The 15,807-nt window shown below is 42.7% G+C and overlaps 1 protein-coding gene across 4 annotated transcripts in view; it reads left to right on the top strand.

Annotated features, from left to right (window-relative positions):
- The window catches only part of ZFAND4 (zinc finger AN1-type containing 4), a 33,182-nt gene that overhangs the window by 4,771 nt on the left and 12,604 nt on the right, over nt 1-15,807 (top strand). For 3 of the 4 annotated variants that reach the window (XM_075611028.1, XM_075611027.1, XM_075611030.1), the window contains 3 exons: nt 7,619-7,694; nt 7,826-7,893; nt 11,594-11,780. In XM_075611028.1, the coding sequence (XP_075467143.1) occupies nt 7,619-7,694; nt 7,826-7,893; nt 11,594-11,780 (331 nt within the window). The remainder of the gene's footprint in view (nt 1-7,618; nt 7,695-7,825; nt 7,894-11,593; nt 11,781-15,807) is intronic. The other variant, XM_075611031.1, reaches the window with a different exon arrangement.

Here is a 15,807-nt window from a genome sequence, read left to right as displayed (position 1 = left end):
GCAAATGCACACAGACCTATTATGTTTTTGTGATATGGCATGAAAGTAAGATCTGTCAGCAACTTTTTTTTTTCTATTGTAGATTTAATTCCTAAGATTGAAAACAAAGAATGATGCTACTGACCCACGCAGTTTCTAATTGTATGCCTAATCATATTTGATCCATTGTTTTTCTTGATGTATAGATGTTTCGTAACAAAGCAAACATTAAAAATAGATGTGCAAACTTTTCACATGGGGTCACAAACTATGCAAATTGTTGTACTTTATGGGTTGCGGAAAAAGCCGCTGCCGAGTCTGTTCGCAACCATGAAGTCAATGGGGCACATGCATCTAGTGCTGGTAGTTATTGCGCTCAATCCAGCGATATGCCATTAACTTTAATAGGAGTTAACGCCAGAACGAGTGCAAAAGTCACACTGGAATTTGATGCATTTACCCCAATGTGCTGTGCAATTTTGTTTATTAATCTGCAAAATTCTCTAAAAATCACTAGTCACTTAGTGCTGAGACTATGAACTGTTTCGTTCACTGCCCAGCAATATTTTGTTTAAAGCATGCTAATTTGGCAGCCACACAAGGCCGCTTTTTTTTTTTTTTTTGTTGAAATTGTCAACATTTTCACAATTCAATTTTGGACAGTTTCACACATGTAATTAAGAATAAAATGGCACCACGTGCGGAAGTTCAAAGGGGTTTGTAGATGTTTTGGTTAGTTCTCATGGCAAAACTAAATCGGTTCGGTTTTTTGTGCGCACTAATTTAACCCTCTGAGTGCCATGGTCACGTGACCGCTTCACTGACAGAAGGGGATGAGCCATCCCTTTTTTTTATTCCTGATCGGTGTAGATTGCGTTCTGCGCTCCGTAGGATGCGACCTGCCCTAGCAAAATAAGCAGGTTTTTTTTTCACGTAATTACTGCGTCTTGGGGCACTCAGTGTTACGTTAACTAATGTACAAACAAGTCCCTCTTCGTGCTGTAAATCTTAATACATTTAGGCATATTAAGTATTCTGTAGCAATAGACTTTTACGTCACTTGCTTTTTCGCTCCAGCGATCTGTGGCCAGGGTAGACGTGACGAAGAGGAGTGTCGGGGGGCCGTGGCCGTGATGTCATGGAGCTGGTTCGCCCTCATTGGGCGTACCGCTCACGTGACCTGGCCGTCACACCGTGGAATCAAATTGATCGGATTCCTTAAGGCATTGTGATCGCGCACGTCTCCCCGACCATGGCCGCAGCCCTAGGCCTCGGGCCGCGCTGATCCACGCTCCTGCTCTGCCTCGCCTGCTCAAGCAGGAGCTTTTTTGCATCCTGGCAGGCGAGGCAGTGAGCGTGCTTTGGGGGCGGGCGGAAGCCGGGGCTAGTACCTCGCTCCCATTGGCTGTTTTCGGTCACGTGCCCGCTCCTCCGCTCCCCTCAGCGCCGAAATTTAAGCTTGCTTTTCTGCTCAAAATATCTGAGCCTCCTCACACATGCGGCAGCGGCTGCTAAAGCCGCGCTGATGACAGATGCAGGGGGTAAGTGCATCTGCTCAGCGCGGCCTGCAGTACTATGTCCCAGGCCTTAGAAGTGGTGATGTATTCTCCAGCTGATGTTGGTGTTGTGGTTCTCTGGTGCCCTCCGGAGTGACTGATCCCGGCTGCAATTTTGTCGCCCTGTGGCTGTTGTTCCTGCCTGTTGTGAGAGAGTCCAATTATCTCAGGAACCTGGGGATCTTTGGAGGTCAGGATAAAGTGTATAAAGGATTTGGGGGAATAATAAAAAAAATATAATAAATAAGCAGCCCAGTCTGCTGCCTTTTTAACCATCTTACAGCCTGAGCCAGAATTGCATTGTAAAATAAAACCCGCCAATCATTTCAGCATTTGTTCTTTACCTCCTCAAACCTACTCCTTTATTTCCAAATGTGTAGCAAAGGTAGGCATTTATGATTGAATATTTTCTTACCTTCAGCAAAGAATGCCATGTCTGTGATGCATGACAAAGCGTAATATAGATCTCTGCTTTATTGGAGACGCCTAACATTAATTTGACAGATTTTTGCAGTGAAATATATTTTGGGGGTAAAACCCTTTTAAAGTATTGCAATGGTCAAACCGCTGCATCAATGCCCTTGTCCTCTCTGCTTTAGCTTTGCTATAGATGTAGCAAGGCTTACTGTCTTCAGAACCGTGGCCACGCAGCTGGCAGGGGTCCATGCTTTCTTCTCAAACCCCCTGCAGCGTTAATCCTCTGGTGCGGGTGGGGGGAAGGAGGGTTGCAGCCATGGTAGTGTCACTGCAGCTGGAAGCACTAAGCGTTGCTACATTTGTATATACAGGCATACCCCGCATTAACGTACGCAATGGGACCGGAGCATGTATGTAAAGCGAAAATGTACTTAAAGTGAAGCACTCTCTTTTCCCACTTATCGATGCATGTACTGTACTGCAATCGTCATATACGTGCATAACTGATGTAAATAACGCATTTGTAACAGGCTCTACAGTCTCCCCGCTTGCGCACAGCTTCGGTGCAGGTAGGGAGCCGCTATTGCTGTTCAGGACGTGATGACAGGCGCATGCGCGAGCTGCCGTTTGCCTATTGGGCGATATGTACTTACTCGCGAGTGTACTTAAAGTGAGTGTACTTAAAGCGGGGTATGCCTGTATGTCTGTACAGCTAGTTTCACAAACCTCCCGGTTTAAAAAAAAATCTATAACCAAGCAGAAAACTGTCTAGGACATTTGGATGTGGTTGTTTCGTCGTGACCAAATGCCCGCCGGTGCATCGCCGTGACTCACGCTGCCAGCCACTTCACCGCTAAGGTAAGTGCCTTACCCTAAAACCGCCCTTACCCTAAAAACCCCTACCCTAACCGCTAAAGACCCCTAAATTAACCTTCTACCCCAACCTCTAAAACCCCTTCAATTAACCCCATACACAAAGCTCTAAAAGCCCTTAAATTGCCCCCTAGACCTTAACAAAGCTTACCTTGGAAGTGGCCGGCGACTGGGATTTCAGCAGTGGATAGGCTGCGGTGGCGGCCATTTGGTCATGGCAAAATGGCCGCAACCAAAATGGCCTGTTCCGACCAGAAAAGCCTGTAGGACATCATTATGCTTGAAATGTGTTGTACCTGTCCACTGTAGATTCAGGTGATAGTATTTCCACAGAGCAGTTTAGTCTGCTGCAGTGTGCAGGGTGGTAGAAATCGATAGAGCAATTTGTCTCGGTAGCTTTAAGTTGTTTTGTGTAATGCAGGGGTGCTCCACTCCAGTCCTCAAGCCCCACCCAAAAGCTCAGGTTTTCAGGATATCCCAGTTTCAGCACACGTCGTTCAATACTGATCCACTGTGCTGAAGCAGGGATGACCTGTTGAGGGGCTTGAGGACTGGAGTTGAGCACCCCTGATGTAATGAATCACTATACTCCATGTTACCTTTTGTTGGTACTACATTTCAAAGGGGGACCCTAACTTTTTCAGTGGTGCCACCGGACCCCAGCACTAGTGCATCATGTGACCGCTCCTGGAAACAGAAGTGGCGTTTTACATTTTAATGTTCATGTTTATACAGAATTCATGCAAATTGTTCTCCCTATGTTGTTGGAATTATCTTGTGAAGAGTTTAAAGCTTTGTTTCATCATGTGACTAGGTTTCTTGCTGAACAAAGGGTTGTGTTTGTCGGTGGTAAAGCAAATCTTTTCACAATATTTATTGAAGGAAGAAGGGCTTTCCACCCGGGGCAGGGAAATGTGTTCATCGGTGATCTGGGTGTTCTGACAGACGTTTGATTTTGTCCCCTGGAAATTACACATGAAGCGGTCTCGCCCCTTTTTATAATGCTAAACCAGACACTAAATTGGCTGGTAAAAACATGTGGTAGAGGGCTGCTTTGAAATTGGTGTGGTGTAGAGCAGGGGTGGGCAAACTTTTTATGCCGAGCCCCCCTTTTCATCCATGAAATTTCTCGGGGGGGCCCTCCCCCTGCTGGAGTAATCAAAATCACATGAAAAAAAGAAAAACTTTATTAAACGGTATACAATGTAAATACAAATACGTCTAAATACTTACATTTTTAAAACAGTTAAACATTACAATTTAATTGTTTTTTTTAATATATATATATTTAATACATTTATTTTCATTCACCTGAGTGCTGTCTCCCTTTTTGCTGCTATGCGGTAATGTATACTTTTATTATTTATATGGGACATGCACCTATTCATTATTGAATTTCTATTGGAGTGCCAGTGATTTTTTATCACTCACACACACACTATATATATATAGTATATAGTATATATATATATATATATATATATATATATATATATATATATATATATATATATATATATATATATATATATATATATATATATATAATATTTGTTTTTCCTGGTGGACTGTCAATATCACAAAGGCAATCCATTTGGGTGCATTCATCCACCCCTTTGCCACCTCACTGCCCTCTTTTTTTTGTTCCTTTTCCCGTTTGCATTTTTTCCCCTGCTCTTTAGCTTACCTTCCCCAGTGTCATCCACCCTCCTACTGTACCTACCAGTATTATTTATTTTTACGTTTTTAATGTTGTGTTTTTTACGTGGTTTGTTGTGTGTTTTTGTTGTGTTGTTTTTTTTTTGTCGTATTTTACTGCATTCCAAGTAACATTTTAGATGGCTGCAGCTTACCCTTTCAAATGTCAGCTGGGCAGAGGGTCACAGCAAATCAGGGTGCCAGTGGAGAGCAGGACCAGAGCGTTATTGCAGGGCAGACACTGGGAGGGGCATTCCACAACACAGTGCTGGTTCGTGCCCCTGCTGTCCTACTGCAGTACTGGCCTCTTCTGATGATTTTCTTGTGCAGCCGCCAAACCTCCGCGCGCACACACACACACCAAGTTCCACCGACCCCCCACCCACATAACCAAGTTCGGCCGCCTGCACCGCCCGCGCACTGCATTTTTGCCCGTCTGCCCTCCCGCGCACAACCGCTTTCGCCACCCGTCGCCTGCACCGGCCATGCGCACCCCCCCCCCCCCCTCTTTAAAAACCTTGTGCCCTCAAGTTTGCACACCCCTCATCTAGAGTATTAGTATTGTGCACTGTTTGGAGGGAGTGTTTGGTGGTGATACGGGCACAAGTTCCATTACGGAATGTGCACAATACGTCATTGGATTTCGACAGAATCTGGTGAATTGTCTGAAGTTTGACACACAAGCTGTGTAAACTCATCTGTTTGTCATTTGTTTCTACTTCTGTCACAGCTGCATTGTCATTGTTTCACACATGCTATAATGATTGCATAGTCACTATGGTAAAATCTCTCAACAACCCTTACTTCCCAGGAAGCCTTCATTAGCTACCCCCTGCTGAGTTCTAACCATGGATGTTAAGTTGTTGCATAAATTGACCTTTGTTGAAAGGTCACTGTTTTGCTTGTACAAATTAAAGCCTCATGACCTTTTAGTAATAATATACTGCAGGGCTTAAAATCTCTTCATGAAATGTGTTTGTTAGCTGAAAAGATCAGCAATGTGCTTCATCTTTAAAGGGCCACTGAGTTCCAATTTAAATGAGTCCTCATCAGGATTCAATAAAAAAAAATGCATGTTGCAATCCATGATACAACCCAAAAATGTAAGGGATGGTATATAGAAATGAAGGTGAATAGCACACCATTGTTAGTGGGTCACAATGGGTTAGGAAAAGCTTTTAATCCAGGAGCACAGATGCAGTATGTGCAACAAATGACAAATTTAAAGGTGTATGCTTGGAACCAATATGCATCATGAAAATACCTTGGGGTGGGTGTTTATTTAAAGTTACATATTCTGGTTTAGGGATAAATTCAATACATTCCAAAGTGGCTGTTTGGCCTGTTTGTCGACGCATGTTGAATTTACCCGTTGGTCTTAATTGTTGCATAGGATACCTGCAATCCATCCTGATTGGAACACATTCTGGTTATTTAAACGTAATGGTTTTATGTTGCGAGATTAAAACTCTGGAACCCTCAGCTTCTCTGTCATATTTGTGATTGTCGGTACAAACAAAAAACCTTATGACAGATTTGAGCTTGCAAGGTCATTTTTTTAAAGCTGCAGTTTGACCAATATCAAGTGTTTTTTTGTTTTTTGTTTTTTAAATCAGTTCTATACTATGAGTATTAAAAAAAATAAAACAATTTTAAAGACATTTTTTATGTTCTAATGTAACTAGCATTTATGTTCCTATAGCAACCATTTACAAAATCGCATCCCCTTCCCCTTCTGAAACAGCATCACCTTTTTGAGCCCTGCCCTCTCTAGCAGTGAACCAATTGAATCTAGTGCCTGCCTGGTCACATGATCTTCCTCACAGATTCTTTGGCCATCAGTGCAGCAGAAGAGAACCCAAGATGCATTTTTAGTGAACCCCCAGCCGAATCTTCAGCGATCAATCACAGGAGAACGGATCAATCGGCAACTTGGCTAATTACTTGTCGTATAGATTGTATTGATGCACATATTGAATGGGGGGGTGGGGGGGGAACCGACAGTTTGAACTGCAGCTTTAAAGGTGATTCATATCAGTGGCTGAGACATATTGTTTATGCAAACATTTTGACTTTTATTTATTTTTTAAGTCCTTGCATAGAGCAAATTCATACATGGTTGCCAAGTCGGCCAAGAGCACTGTAGTCAGTGATTTGGGAGAATAGTGTACAACTGTTTGGTGTGTAGAGAGGTCAGGGATATAATGCTTAATTATGTATTTTCTTTTCATTTATCCCGTTCAACGTATAGAAGACACCGCACAAACATTTAATGAAAAATGAAATAGACCGAAATTGTTCATATATGCAATAATTATTTATGACCTACTGTAGTAGAAGAAATGTAATAATTTTTTTAAAACTTAACCATTTCATTTCCAAAACGTCCGCATTGCTTGACATTATGGCATCGGTGTTATCCCATCGCCCTCAAGGGAAGAACTGACAGTAGTGGAGTGGGTCAGAGCAAATGGTTCTTCAGGCCCAGTCGGTATACGGTCTCCTACAGTGCACAATACTGCAAAGGTCTGAGTGAGTGTGTATCACTCCTTGCCTCCAGATAGGCCCATGCTACTAGTATACATCTATAGAGTTTCTCTCCATGAGTAGACCTATCCCTGTAATTTGCCATCACCCCCTCCAGTGGTGGGCCATTTCAGAGGTTTATTGTGCGCTGAGTGAAAGGTTCAGATGTCCTGGTCCCAGTCCTTTCAGGTTGCTGCTGGGAAACCATCTCCCATGGAACCGCACACAATGGCTTGATATTCCGAGATTAGGAAATGTGCCATGTATATTCCCGCTCATGTGCTGTGCTTGGAATGGCAATAACACCCTGAAAAAAGTGTCCTCATTTTGTTTGTAATGGAAACTAGATCGGTATATGTCTTATTAAATATTGGTGGCATGTGCTATTGTAAAGCACAATTTGTGTCTAGTGAGAAGTTTCATGCCACATTGTGTGACAATTCCATCAGCATGGAAAGGAACCTGTTGCATTTGGTCTGTTGGTATCACAAGATAAATATGTTGATTATTTTATAACTGAACCTTGCGTCAATAATGAGCAAGTTTGGCATCTTTTTATTTCCTAATAGGTATTCCAGTGTCCCAGCAGCACTTAATTTGGAACAACGTAGAACTAGAGGACGAGTTTTGCTTAAATGATTACAAGTAAGTACACTGTGCAGACTCCATGGAAATATTTAGTATCCGTTCATTGGCATTTTTAAGATTTTTCTTAACTGAAATAAACAATCTGTGGGTTTTATTTCTCTCGTTTCCCCCTCACCCCCCATTTGCAGCATTTCTGAAGGCTGCACTTTGAAGTTGGTGTTGGCTATGAGAGGTGGTCCAATTAACACACGAAGAGGTATGTACAAATTGGAAAATTATTTCATTGGATGGGATACTTGGTGTTAGTCTGGTGTCGTAGTCCTAAAACAAATACATGGCATATCTGTGTCCTTTTAACTTGTGCAAGTCCCACTCTCCTTTGTGCTTAGTGTGGTGTTTGCTTGCATGTAATCTTGCCAGTACTATATTTAGTGTGTGTTCCTCGTAGCAACATACAATGGCATTTGAGCGCAGGAACACCTTCCTTATTTTAACGTTTGGTTTACATTTTAACATATGTTAAAGGCTTCTAAATATAGACTTAAGAGAATAATTTTGAACCGCACAAGAACAAACGCTGCAGATGTTACCACAGAAGCTGCATCAGAGCTGCACTTTACATGTTTCAGAATGTATAGATTTATATGGGATTGGTTTTGTTTATATTATACCTAACCAGTGGCAGTGGCGTAGCTAGGCATGAGCGGGCCCCCGGGCAAAATAATTTCAGTGCCCCATTAATATTAATACTGCTGTAAAAAAAATTTCTCCCTCCCATCCTCTCCCTGATCCTCTCTATAATCAACAGCTCTCCCCCCTCAACAGCTGTCCCGCATCCTCATCAGCTACCCCTCATCATCAGCTACCCCTCAAACTCTCCCCCTTATCTTATTCAGTTCCCCCACACCAGCTCTCTCTTCCCCTCAACTCGCTCTCCCTTTTCCCCTCTCCTCACTCACACTCACACACACACCTTTGGCGGGAGGAGATGATCAGAGGAGCAGCCAGCAGAGGAGCTGTGGCAGCAGACACCGGAAGTTATAAAGACTTCCGGGTCAGACTGCTAGACGGTGCTCCTGCCTTGCTGATTCCTCTATCGGCTTCTGTTTGCCGGGGCCCGCTGCTGTGTCCAATCTCCCCCCCGGCTGTCTCTACGGGGGGTGGGGGGGGAGCAAGCCCCCCAAGATTGCGGGACCCTGGAGCTGCCCGGGCTATAGCTACGCCCCTGTACCTAACAATGTTTTGTTTCATATTCAAAACTAGGCTGTTTTTTGAGGGGAGGGAAGGCTCCTAAAATATGTAGGTGCTCGTCTATAATGTAACACAGGAGTTGCCAATTACAGTCTTCAAGGGCCACCAACAAATAAGGTTTTCAGGATGGTCCAGCTTCAGCGCTGGTGGCTTAGCACTTATAGTGCCGGTGACGTCAGGCTACGGTCGCTGGAAAAATCAAATTGAGATGACTTCCAGCCATCGCGTCGCGCTTGCTAGAAGCGCACGCGACAGCGGCAATGCTTTTGTTTTGACGCGGTCTGTCGCCGGCACTATAAGCGCAGCCTTGGTCAACAACTGAGCCACAGTTTGACCCACCTGTGCTGAAGTAGGGATGTCCTGAAAACCTGACCTGTTGGTGGCCCTTGAGGACTGGAGTTGGCCTCCTCTGGTGTAACACTTTACCAAACAAATGAACTGGTTAAGAAAAGTGGAAGTAAGTATTTGTGAGAAAATATTCTTCTATCAAACCTGTTTTTACCAGGGGGTCAACAGCTGTGGTCCCCCACGCTTTTTAAAAGGCTGAATATTTTTTGTAATGAAGACACAGTATATTGGAAATGTTATTATCTGTGCGTATAGATAGATATATTGATGAACAGAGCGAAGTGCAAGTATGGTGGTCCGTTAATGTTAATAATTGCGGTGCACTTAGAAACAATCCAGTGTTCCTTGCTCCTTCTGATCACAGAGGGGTGGTGGAGAAAGACCGGAGTGCGTTCCCATAACCAAGGGTTCAACATAATCTGTACAAGCCACAAACCCCATTGTTATGGTCAGGGCATCAAGCTCAACATGTTCTATTTTTAAGCTTGCAAAAGTCTGTACAACTTTGCCTCCGGCCGGCCACATGAACAAGTAATGTGCGCAAAGCTTCCTGTAGAAATTCTGTGTCCTCAAACACCCACTGTTTTTAAAAGGGTGGCACCCTGCAGGATACGCTATTCTTGTGATAAACTGCTACCACAATGAGCCAACAATCTCACTACATACAGGCTTAATACTGACACAGGTTTAAAGCAGAAGGCATTGTTGGTTGCTATTCATGAAGGCTATGCCTCTTTCACACTGCCTCCTTAGCTGGATTGAGAATAGAGTGATTGATTGAAATACGGATTTAAAAGAGCATTATGTTATTATTTAAATGAAGCTGAAATAAAGCAGCCTATTCACGTTATCTTTGCATATTGAAGAGCTTTATTCTAGTATTGCTGTGTGTATCCTGTCGTTTCACATCGTGAAAATAGCCCAGCGCCTGGGAAATAAGGAAGGTATTCAACAGTGACAACAGTTTTATGCCAGGAAGAAGGTGTGTTCAGGAAACGGACAGAAAAACACCCTGCTAAAATGAACTAAAATGTGGAATTGCTTTAGTAATGTGGAGCTGGGAATACTGAAATGATCTGAAACCGCAAAATAAGACTTGAAAAGGAAGAGACATAACCACACCTTATAACAAGGGTGGCCAACTCCAATCCTCAAGGGCCACCAACAGGTTAGGATTTCAGGAGATATCCCTGCTTCAGCACAGGTGGCTCAATCATTCACCTGTGCTGAAGCAGGGATGTCCTAAAAACCTGACCTGTTGGCGGCCTTTGAGGACTGGAGTTTTGACCCCCCTGCCCAATAACTAGTTCTCCAAAGGGCCTAAATCAGACACTTGGGAGTAGAATGGCCACAATCTTATTGCAATGTTATTTTGGATACATTTTGAGACTTATAAATGCTTGCAGAAATTGGTATTGCTTGTTTGAATATATTAATTTTAACAACTGGGCTATATATATTTACATTATTATCTTAACAGTAAGTTTCGGTGTGAAATACTGCACTTTGCTCCTGCTAATGTCATAGTAGTTGCTTCGGAATCTACGGGCTACATTAGGGCCCATTCGCAAGCCGCTAGTTGAAGAGCCGAGCCTTCTAACATCTAGCCACATGTTTGTATTTTTAAGAAATAGAAAGTGATCTACTCTTACAGCAGCATTGTGAGCTCCATGTTTGTTTTATATATTCCCATTGTTTGTATTGGCGAGGTCTCTGGATGCGGGACAGCTGCTGTCTTAGCCCCAGGAGACACTTCCCCCTTGTTAAGGTGTATCGTCCTTTGACTCTTCTCAGGAGTTTAAAATTGCCATGCACATGAAACTGCCAGTGATCCTTTGAAGTCTCTCCTATTCCAGAATCTCCCAATGCTCACTGGCTAACAGTAAACTCTCAAGTAGCCATATTGGAAGAGGGCAAATGTCCCTGTCAAAAATAAAATGTAATTTTAAATAAAATGCCGTTGCAATCCAGTAAAAGGATGGATTCTGGTTAAAACAGTCTACAAAAGTGATGCATCTCTGAAGGAAACTGGTGATTTTAAGGGTTTAATAGAAAAGTCAGCTAAAACCTTTGCCACTACTGTTCTATTCTGTGAGTAAGGCAATAGATGAGAAACAAATGTATATTTTTTCAATTTTTCTACCAAAATGAATGGATACAATGTCTTGCAATCGCCTCTATCAGTAATGGAATCAAACAGATGTTGGATTTTCATTGGTTTGCCTTATCAACCATTTTATACTTTCATCATTAACTATACTGGTTACCATGCACATATTAAATGTACTGGTTTGTGACCTTTTTTTAAATATTGGATAGAAGTATTTAAGTGTCTGGTTTATTTTTTCCATGTGCAGTGCCTCTCGAGGACCCAGTCAGAGAGATGGCTGAATACACGGATCCCGTTCGAGACGATATATGGGAGAAAGCTCCTTCGAATAAGCAGGTTACATTTTTGGTGTACCGGGAAGGAGATCAATTGAATTTCTTTCGTGTTGTAGACAGGGGAGATGGCACGTTAACTCCATTATCCGACTCCTTAAGGTAAGGGGTGGCCATGCTTTTATGTTTTAAAGAGAACTAGCAATCAAATCTACAGTATCTGTGGCAGCTCTGACTATCCAGTAATGTAAGTTCACATATCACACTCCCGTTTCTCATAATGCCAGGGAAACTCTGGGGATTGAGTTTCAGTGTGCACCAATGTAGGACTTGCGTCAGGCTCCTGTCTCTCTTGGATGTGTCCCCGTGTAGCACATTTCAGAAGGGAGAAAACCACCCTGTATGTCTTGGGATGCTCAGAGAGGGGTGATAACGTCCCTTCCCCCTAAGATTGAAAGGGAGGGTTCCGCCCGTTCAATTATGGGAGCGAACACCTCCTCTGAAAACAAAGAAGTCCATGTCAGGAGCCCTCCTTGATCTTGTGGGACTTTTAAGTGGGTGTCGCCCCCACGAGATCAAAAGGGAGAGTCCCCTCTTGATCTTCGGGGAAGAGGGGTGATAACCCTCCTCTGAATCCCAAAATGTCCCTGGTGCCAGTGGTACAAAAAAGGGCACTTGACTGCTTATCTCTTGCCAGCTTCTGCCTGTGTTGGCTTCACCCCTATATGACTGTGAACATGTTACTGTTATTAAAATTGGTTTTATATATGCCTATTTGTAACTGTTATGCCGTTAAAAAGAAATGCTATACAAATGTAAGATGCTGCTGTAGAAATATAGGATGGTGAACATTGATATGTAATGTATGTCGTTTATACTGTACATAAAATAAGAGCGAAATAGTGTTTTACTGAAAATGTATTCTTTTTAACATTTCGAGAAAAAAATTGACCAGAAAACAATGAACACATAGGAATACAACACACGGAATCTGGCAAACATAAAAATGTATAAATAACAATCTGGGTTGTTTGCAAGACTATAATCAATAATGGGTCTTTAAACACCGAATTGTCTTCATCACTGGAGGTTACAAGCACCCTCCGCACTGAACAGGTAAAATGCTGGAATAAAGAGCTTTTTAATCTGTCTCCAGAGTCCTCCAGACATAGTGAAAATGTAATACTTGAGTGATCGATGAATTTTATTTTTCTGTTTATGCAGTGCTAAATTGTTTTTACTCTAGCTAACCAAAAAAAAAACCTTTTGTAAACCAATTACCAACCAAATTAGCTTCCTTAATCTAATAATAATCGTTTTTTTTTTTCTTGTATAGCGCTGCTAGTTTTATGTAGCGTTTTACAGAGACATTTTGCAGACACAGTCCCTGCCCCGTAGATCTTACAATCTGGTTTTTTTTTGTGCCTGAGGCACAGGGAGATAAAGTGACTTGCCCAAGGTCACAAGGAGCCGACAACGGGAATTGAACCAGGTTCCCCTGCTTCAAACTCAGTGCCAGAGTTAGTGTCTTTACTCATTGAACCACTCCTTCTCACCATACTATAAAAAAAAGGTACGGCTGCTTATGTTTCTCAGGGAATTTTTACAAATTGCATTTCTTAGGTGCCTGTGAATGGGGAAGTGTTTATCAATTAAGTCTTTTCTTTACCCAACCATACCTGTCTTTATCCGAGAGCCACTAAAGATGTGGGATGGGGGGATTCTGGCTGTTCAAGCACTTGCTGAATACCCCGACACATCAGAGAATTAAGGAGGAACTAGAACAAAATCAACCCCCCTCTCCTGTCGGCTCACTATGGCCCAGACTCCTTATGACTATTTTAACGTTGAGTTAACCTCCGCTACTGTTACGATCTTTAGCTAGTACAGCTTTAACAAACATGTAACGTTAACACCACGTTAGAAGGCTAGCATAAAGAACGGCCGTTAAGGAAAAAGATGCGAATAAGTCGCTAGTATGCGTCCCCTACTCGCCAAACTCTGTTAATCTCAACACCAAAAAAGTTACTTTATATAGGATATTCCTAAACTTTGCATTTAGACAGTAAAATAGGGCAAATGTTATAGGCAAAGCCCTATTAGTGTCTAGATGGAAGCAACGCCGGATTTAGGTATGATTTGAATAACCTAGTGTTCTTTACCTCCATGATTTCACTCTCTTCTCCTCCAAAAGCCCTGTTTCCGTGTCTGGCTGAGAATAAAAGTAAACCTTAAATAACTTCAGGTTATCCTCAAATAACGGGACATTAACCCTTTGCTAATGAGTGCTAGTATGGCTTTTATTTTTCCATATAGTTCGCTTCATGAATAAGACGTTGCTGATTTATGTAACATCCTGTTATTTGCCCTGATTTCATGGACTTTAGTGTGTCTGTTTTATAAACCATGTAGCAAAATAACACAAATCCAGCGCTCGCCTAATAAATGACTGTGTCTAATTGAATGTATAGTGCCACCTAGTGAAATAAATCAAAGTGAAGTTACATCAAATGTATATACAAAATATCTTGGAAAAACATGGACTATAAGCAGAAAGTCTGAGGTGAGGTAAGGTGCTCAAAAGTGTCCTGTACACAGGAAGGAGGGGAATACAATCTGGATATTGAATAATAAAATGCATACATTTGAGTATCAACAAATTGGGGCACCAGATACCCTGAAGGTAGGGGTAGGCAGTCCAAAGACAGCCTCCTCTACCTCATTGGGCTGGCCCTGTGTACTCACTGTATTACTGCTTTCACCAGAGTATCCCCTCCATCGCGTGCTGCTGTAGAGAGTAATGTCCAGCAATGTAGAAAATGATGCAGCGCACCGCGATCCAAAAGAAGAACAGGTCTGGCCAAAAATAGAAGATCTTTATTGAAGTATCATAAAATCAAGGGATGCAACCCTTCTACGCGTTTCGTGCATAGCACTTTATCAAGAAGTCCTCTTGATAAAGTGCTATGCACGAAACGCGTAGAAGGGTTGCATCCCTTGATTTTATGATACTTCAATAAAGATCTTCTATTTTTGGCCAGACCTGTTCTTCTTTTGGATCGCGGTGCGCTGCATCATTTTCTATAAGCAGAAAGTCACTTGTAAAGTCTCCCAGGTAAAAAAACAATCGTGTGATTTGATATTCATTCCTGCTGCCCAGAAAACTCACAGATTTTCCAAATCCATAGCAAAGATGTTCGCAAAATAATTATTTGGCACAATTCCTCAGGGAGAAATGTCCATAATTAATGAGAGAGCAAACAGACAAAAAAGTAGGTGTAAATTTATATTGTGGAAATACAGCTAAACCCCGTTATAACGCAGTGCTTGGGGGCCACAGAATGAGATCGCGTCATAACCGGGATCGCAATTTAAAAATAAATAAATTGCCGCAGCGATCAGGGATTCTGCGTCCGCCAAAGGGGGAGAACTGGGATAACTTTCCCAGCTCTGCCTGAAGCCAGCGTCACAGCGGCAGCTCCCCCCCCCCCTCCCCCACAGTGTGTGTTTCCGTCCGGACATTACTCTCGGCAAATCCTGGCAGTTTGGCCAAAAAAAAATTTTTTATACGGGAGCCACGCTTACACCGCATTATAAGCGGATCCGCGTTGTAGCGGATCGCACTATAACGGGGTTGAGCTGTACCAATATTGAATGCAAGGACCCAATGTGCAGTCCGATGGCACGAAGGAGGTTACTCTGAGGCTTTTGATGAGTTGTTGGTAAGGAAGTTCGAGCCCATTATGTCGGAGAAAAGAGACTATACATAGTGTAATCCTGATCCAAAAAGATTTAAAGCAAATAAAACAGACACAAGGAATCGCACTCACAGATTCCCCGGTTAATCTGCATTGGAATTGGGGGACTGTAGCACAGAGGGACGCTAGCCTGACAATCAGCTGGCTGCCACATCATCAACGTGGGAGGCGTGTCCTGAAACGCAACAGAGAAAACCAACCTCATACCGGCATCCACACCGGACTTCCAGCTGACTCAGCCTTGGCGACTGCGGGATCTGAAGACGTTCTATTTTACACTTTAAAGATCGGGGAATCCGTGAGTGCGCTTCCTTGTGCCCTGTTTTATTTGCATTAAATATTTTTGAATCGGGATTATGCTATGTATATTCTTTCTCCCACATAATGGGCTTGACCTTTCTCTCACCCACAACTGATCAAGCGCGACTCAG

The sequence above is a fragment of the Ascaphus truei genome, chromosome 8, assembly GCF_040206685.1.
Source record: "Ascaphus truei isolate aAscTru1 chromosome 8, aAscTru1.hap1, whole genome shotgun sequence".
NCBI classification, from domain to species: domain Eukaryota; kingdom Metazoa; phylum Chordata; class Amphibia; order Anura; family Ascaphidae; genus Ascaphus; species Ascaphus truei.
This window is presented reverse-complemented; position numbering and strand designations above follow the sequence as displayed.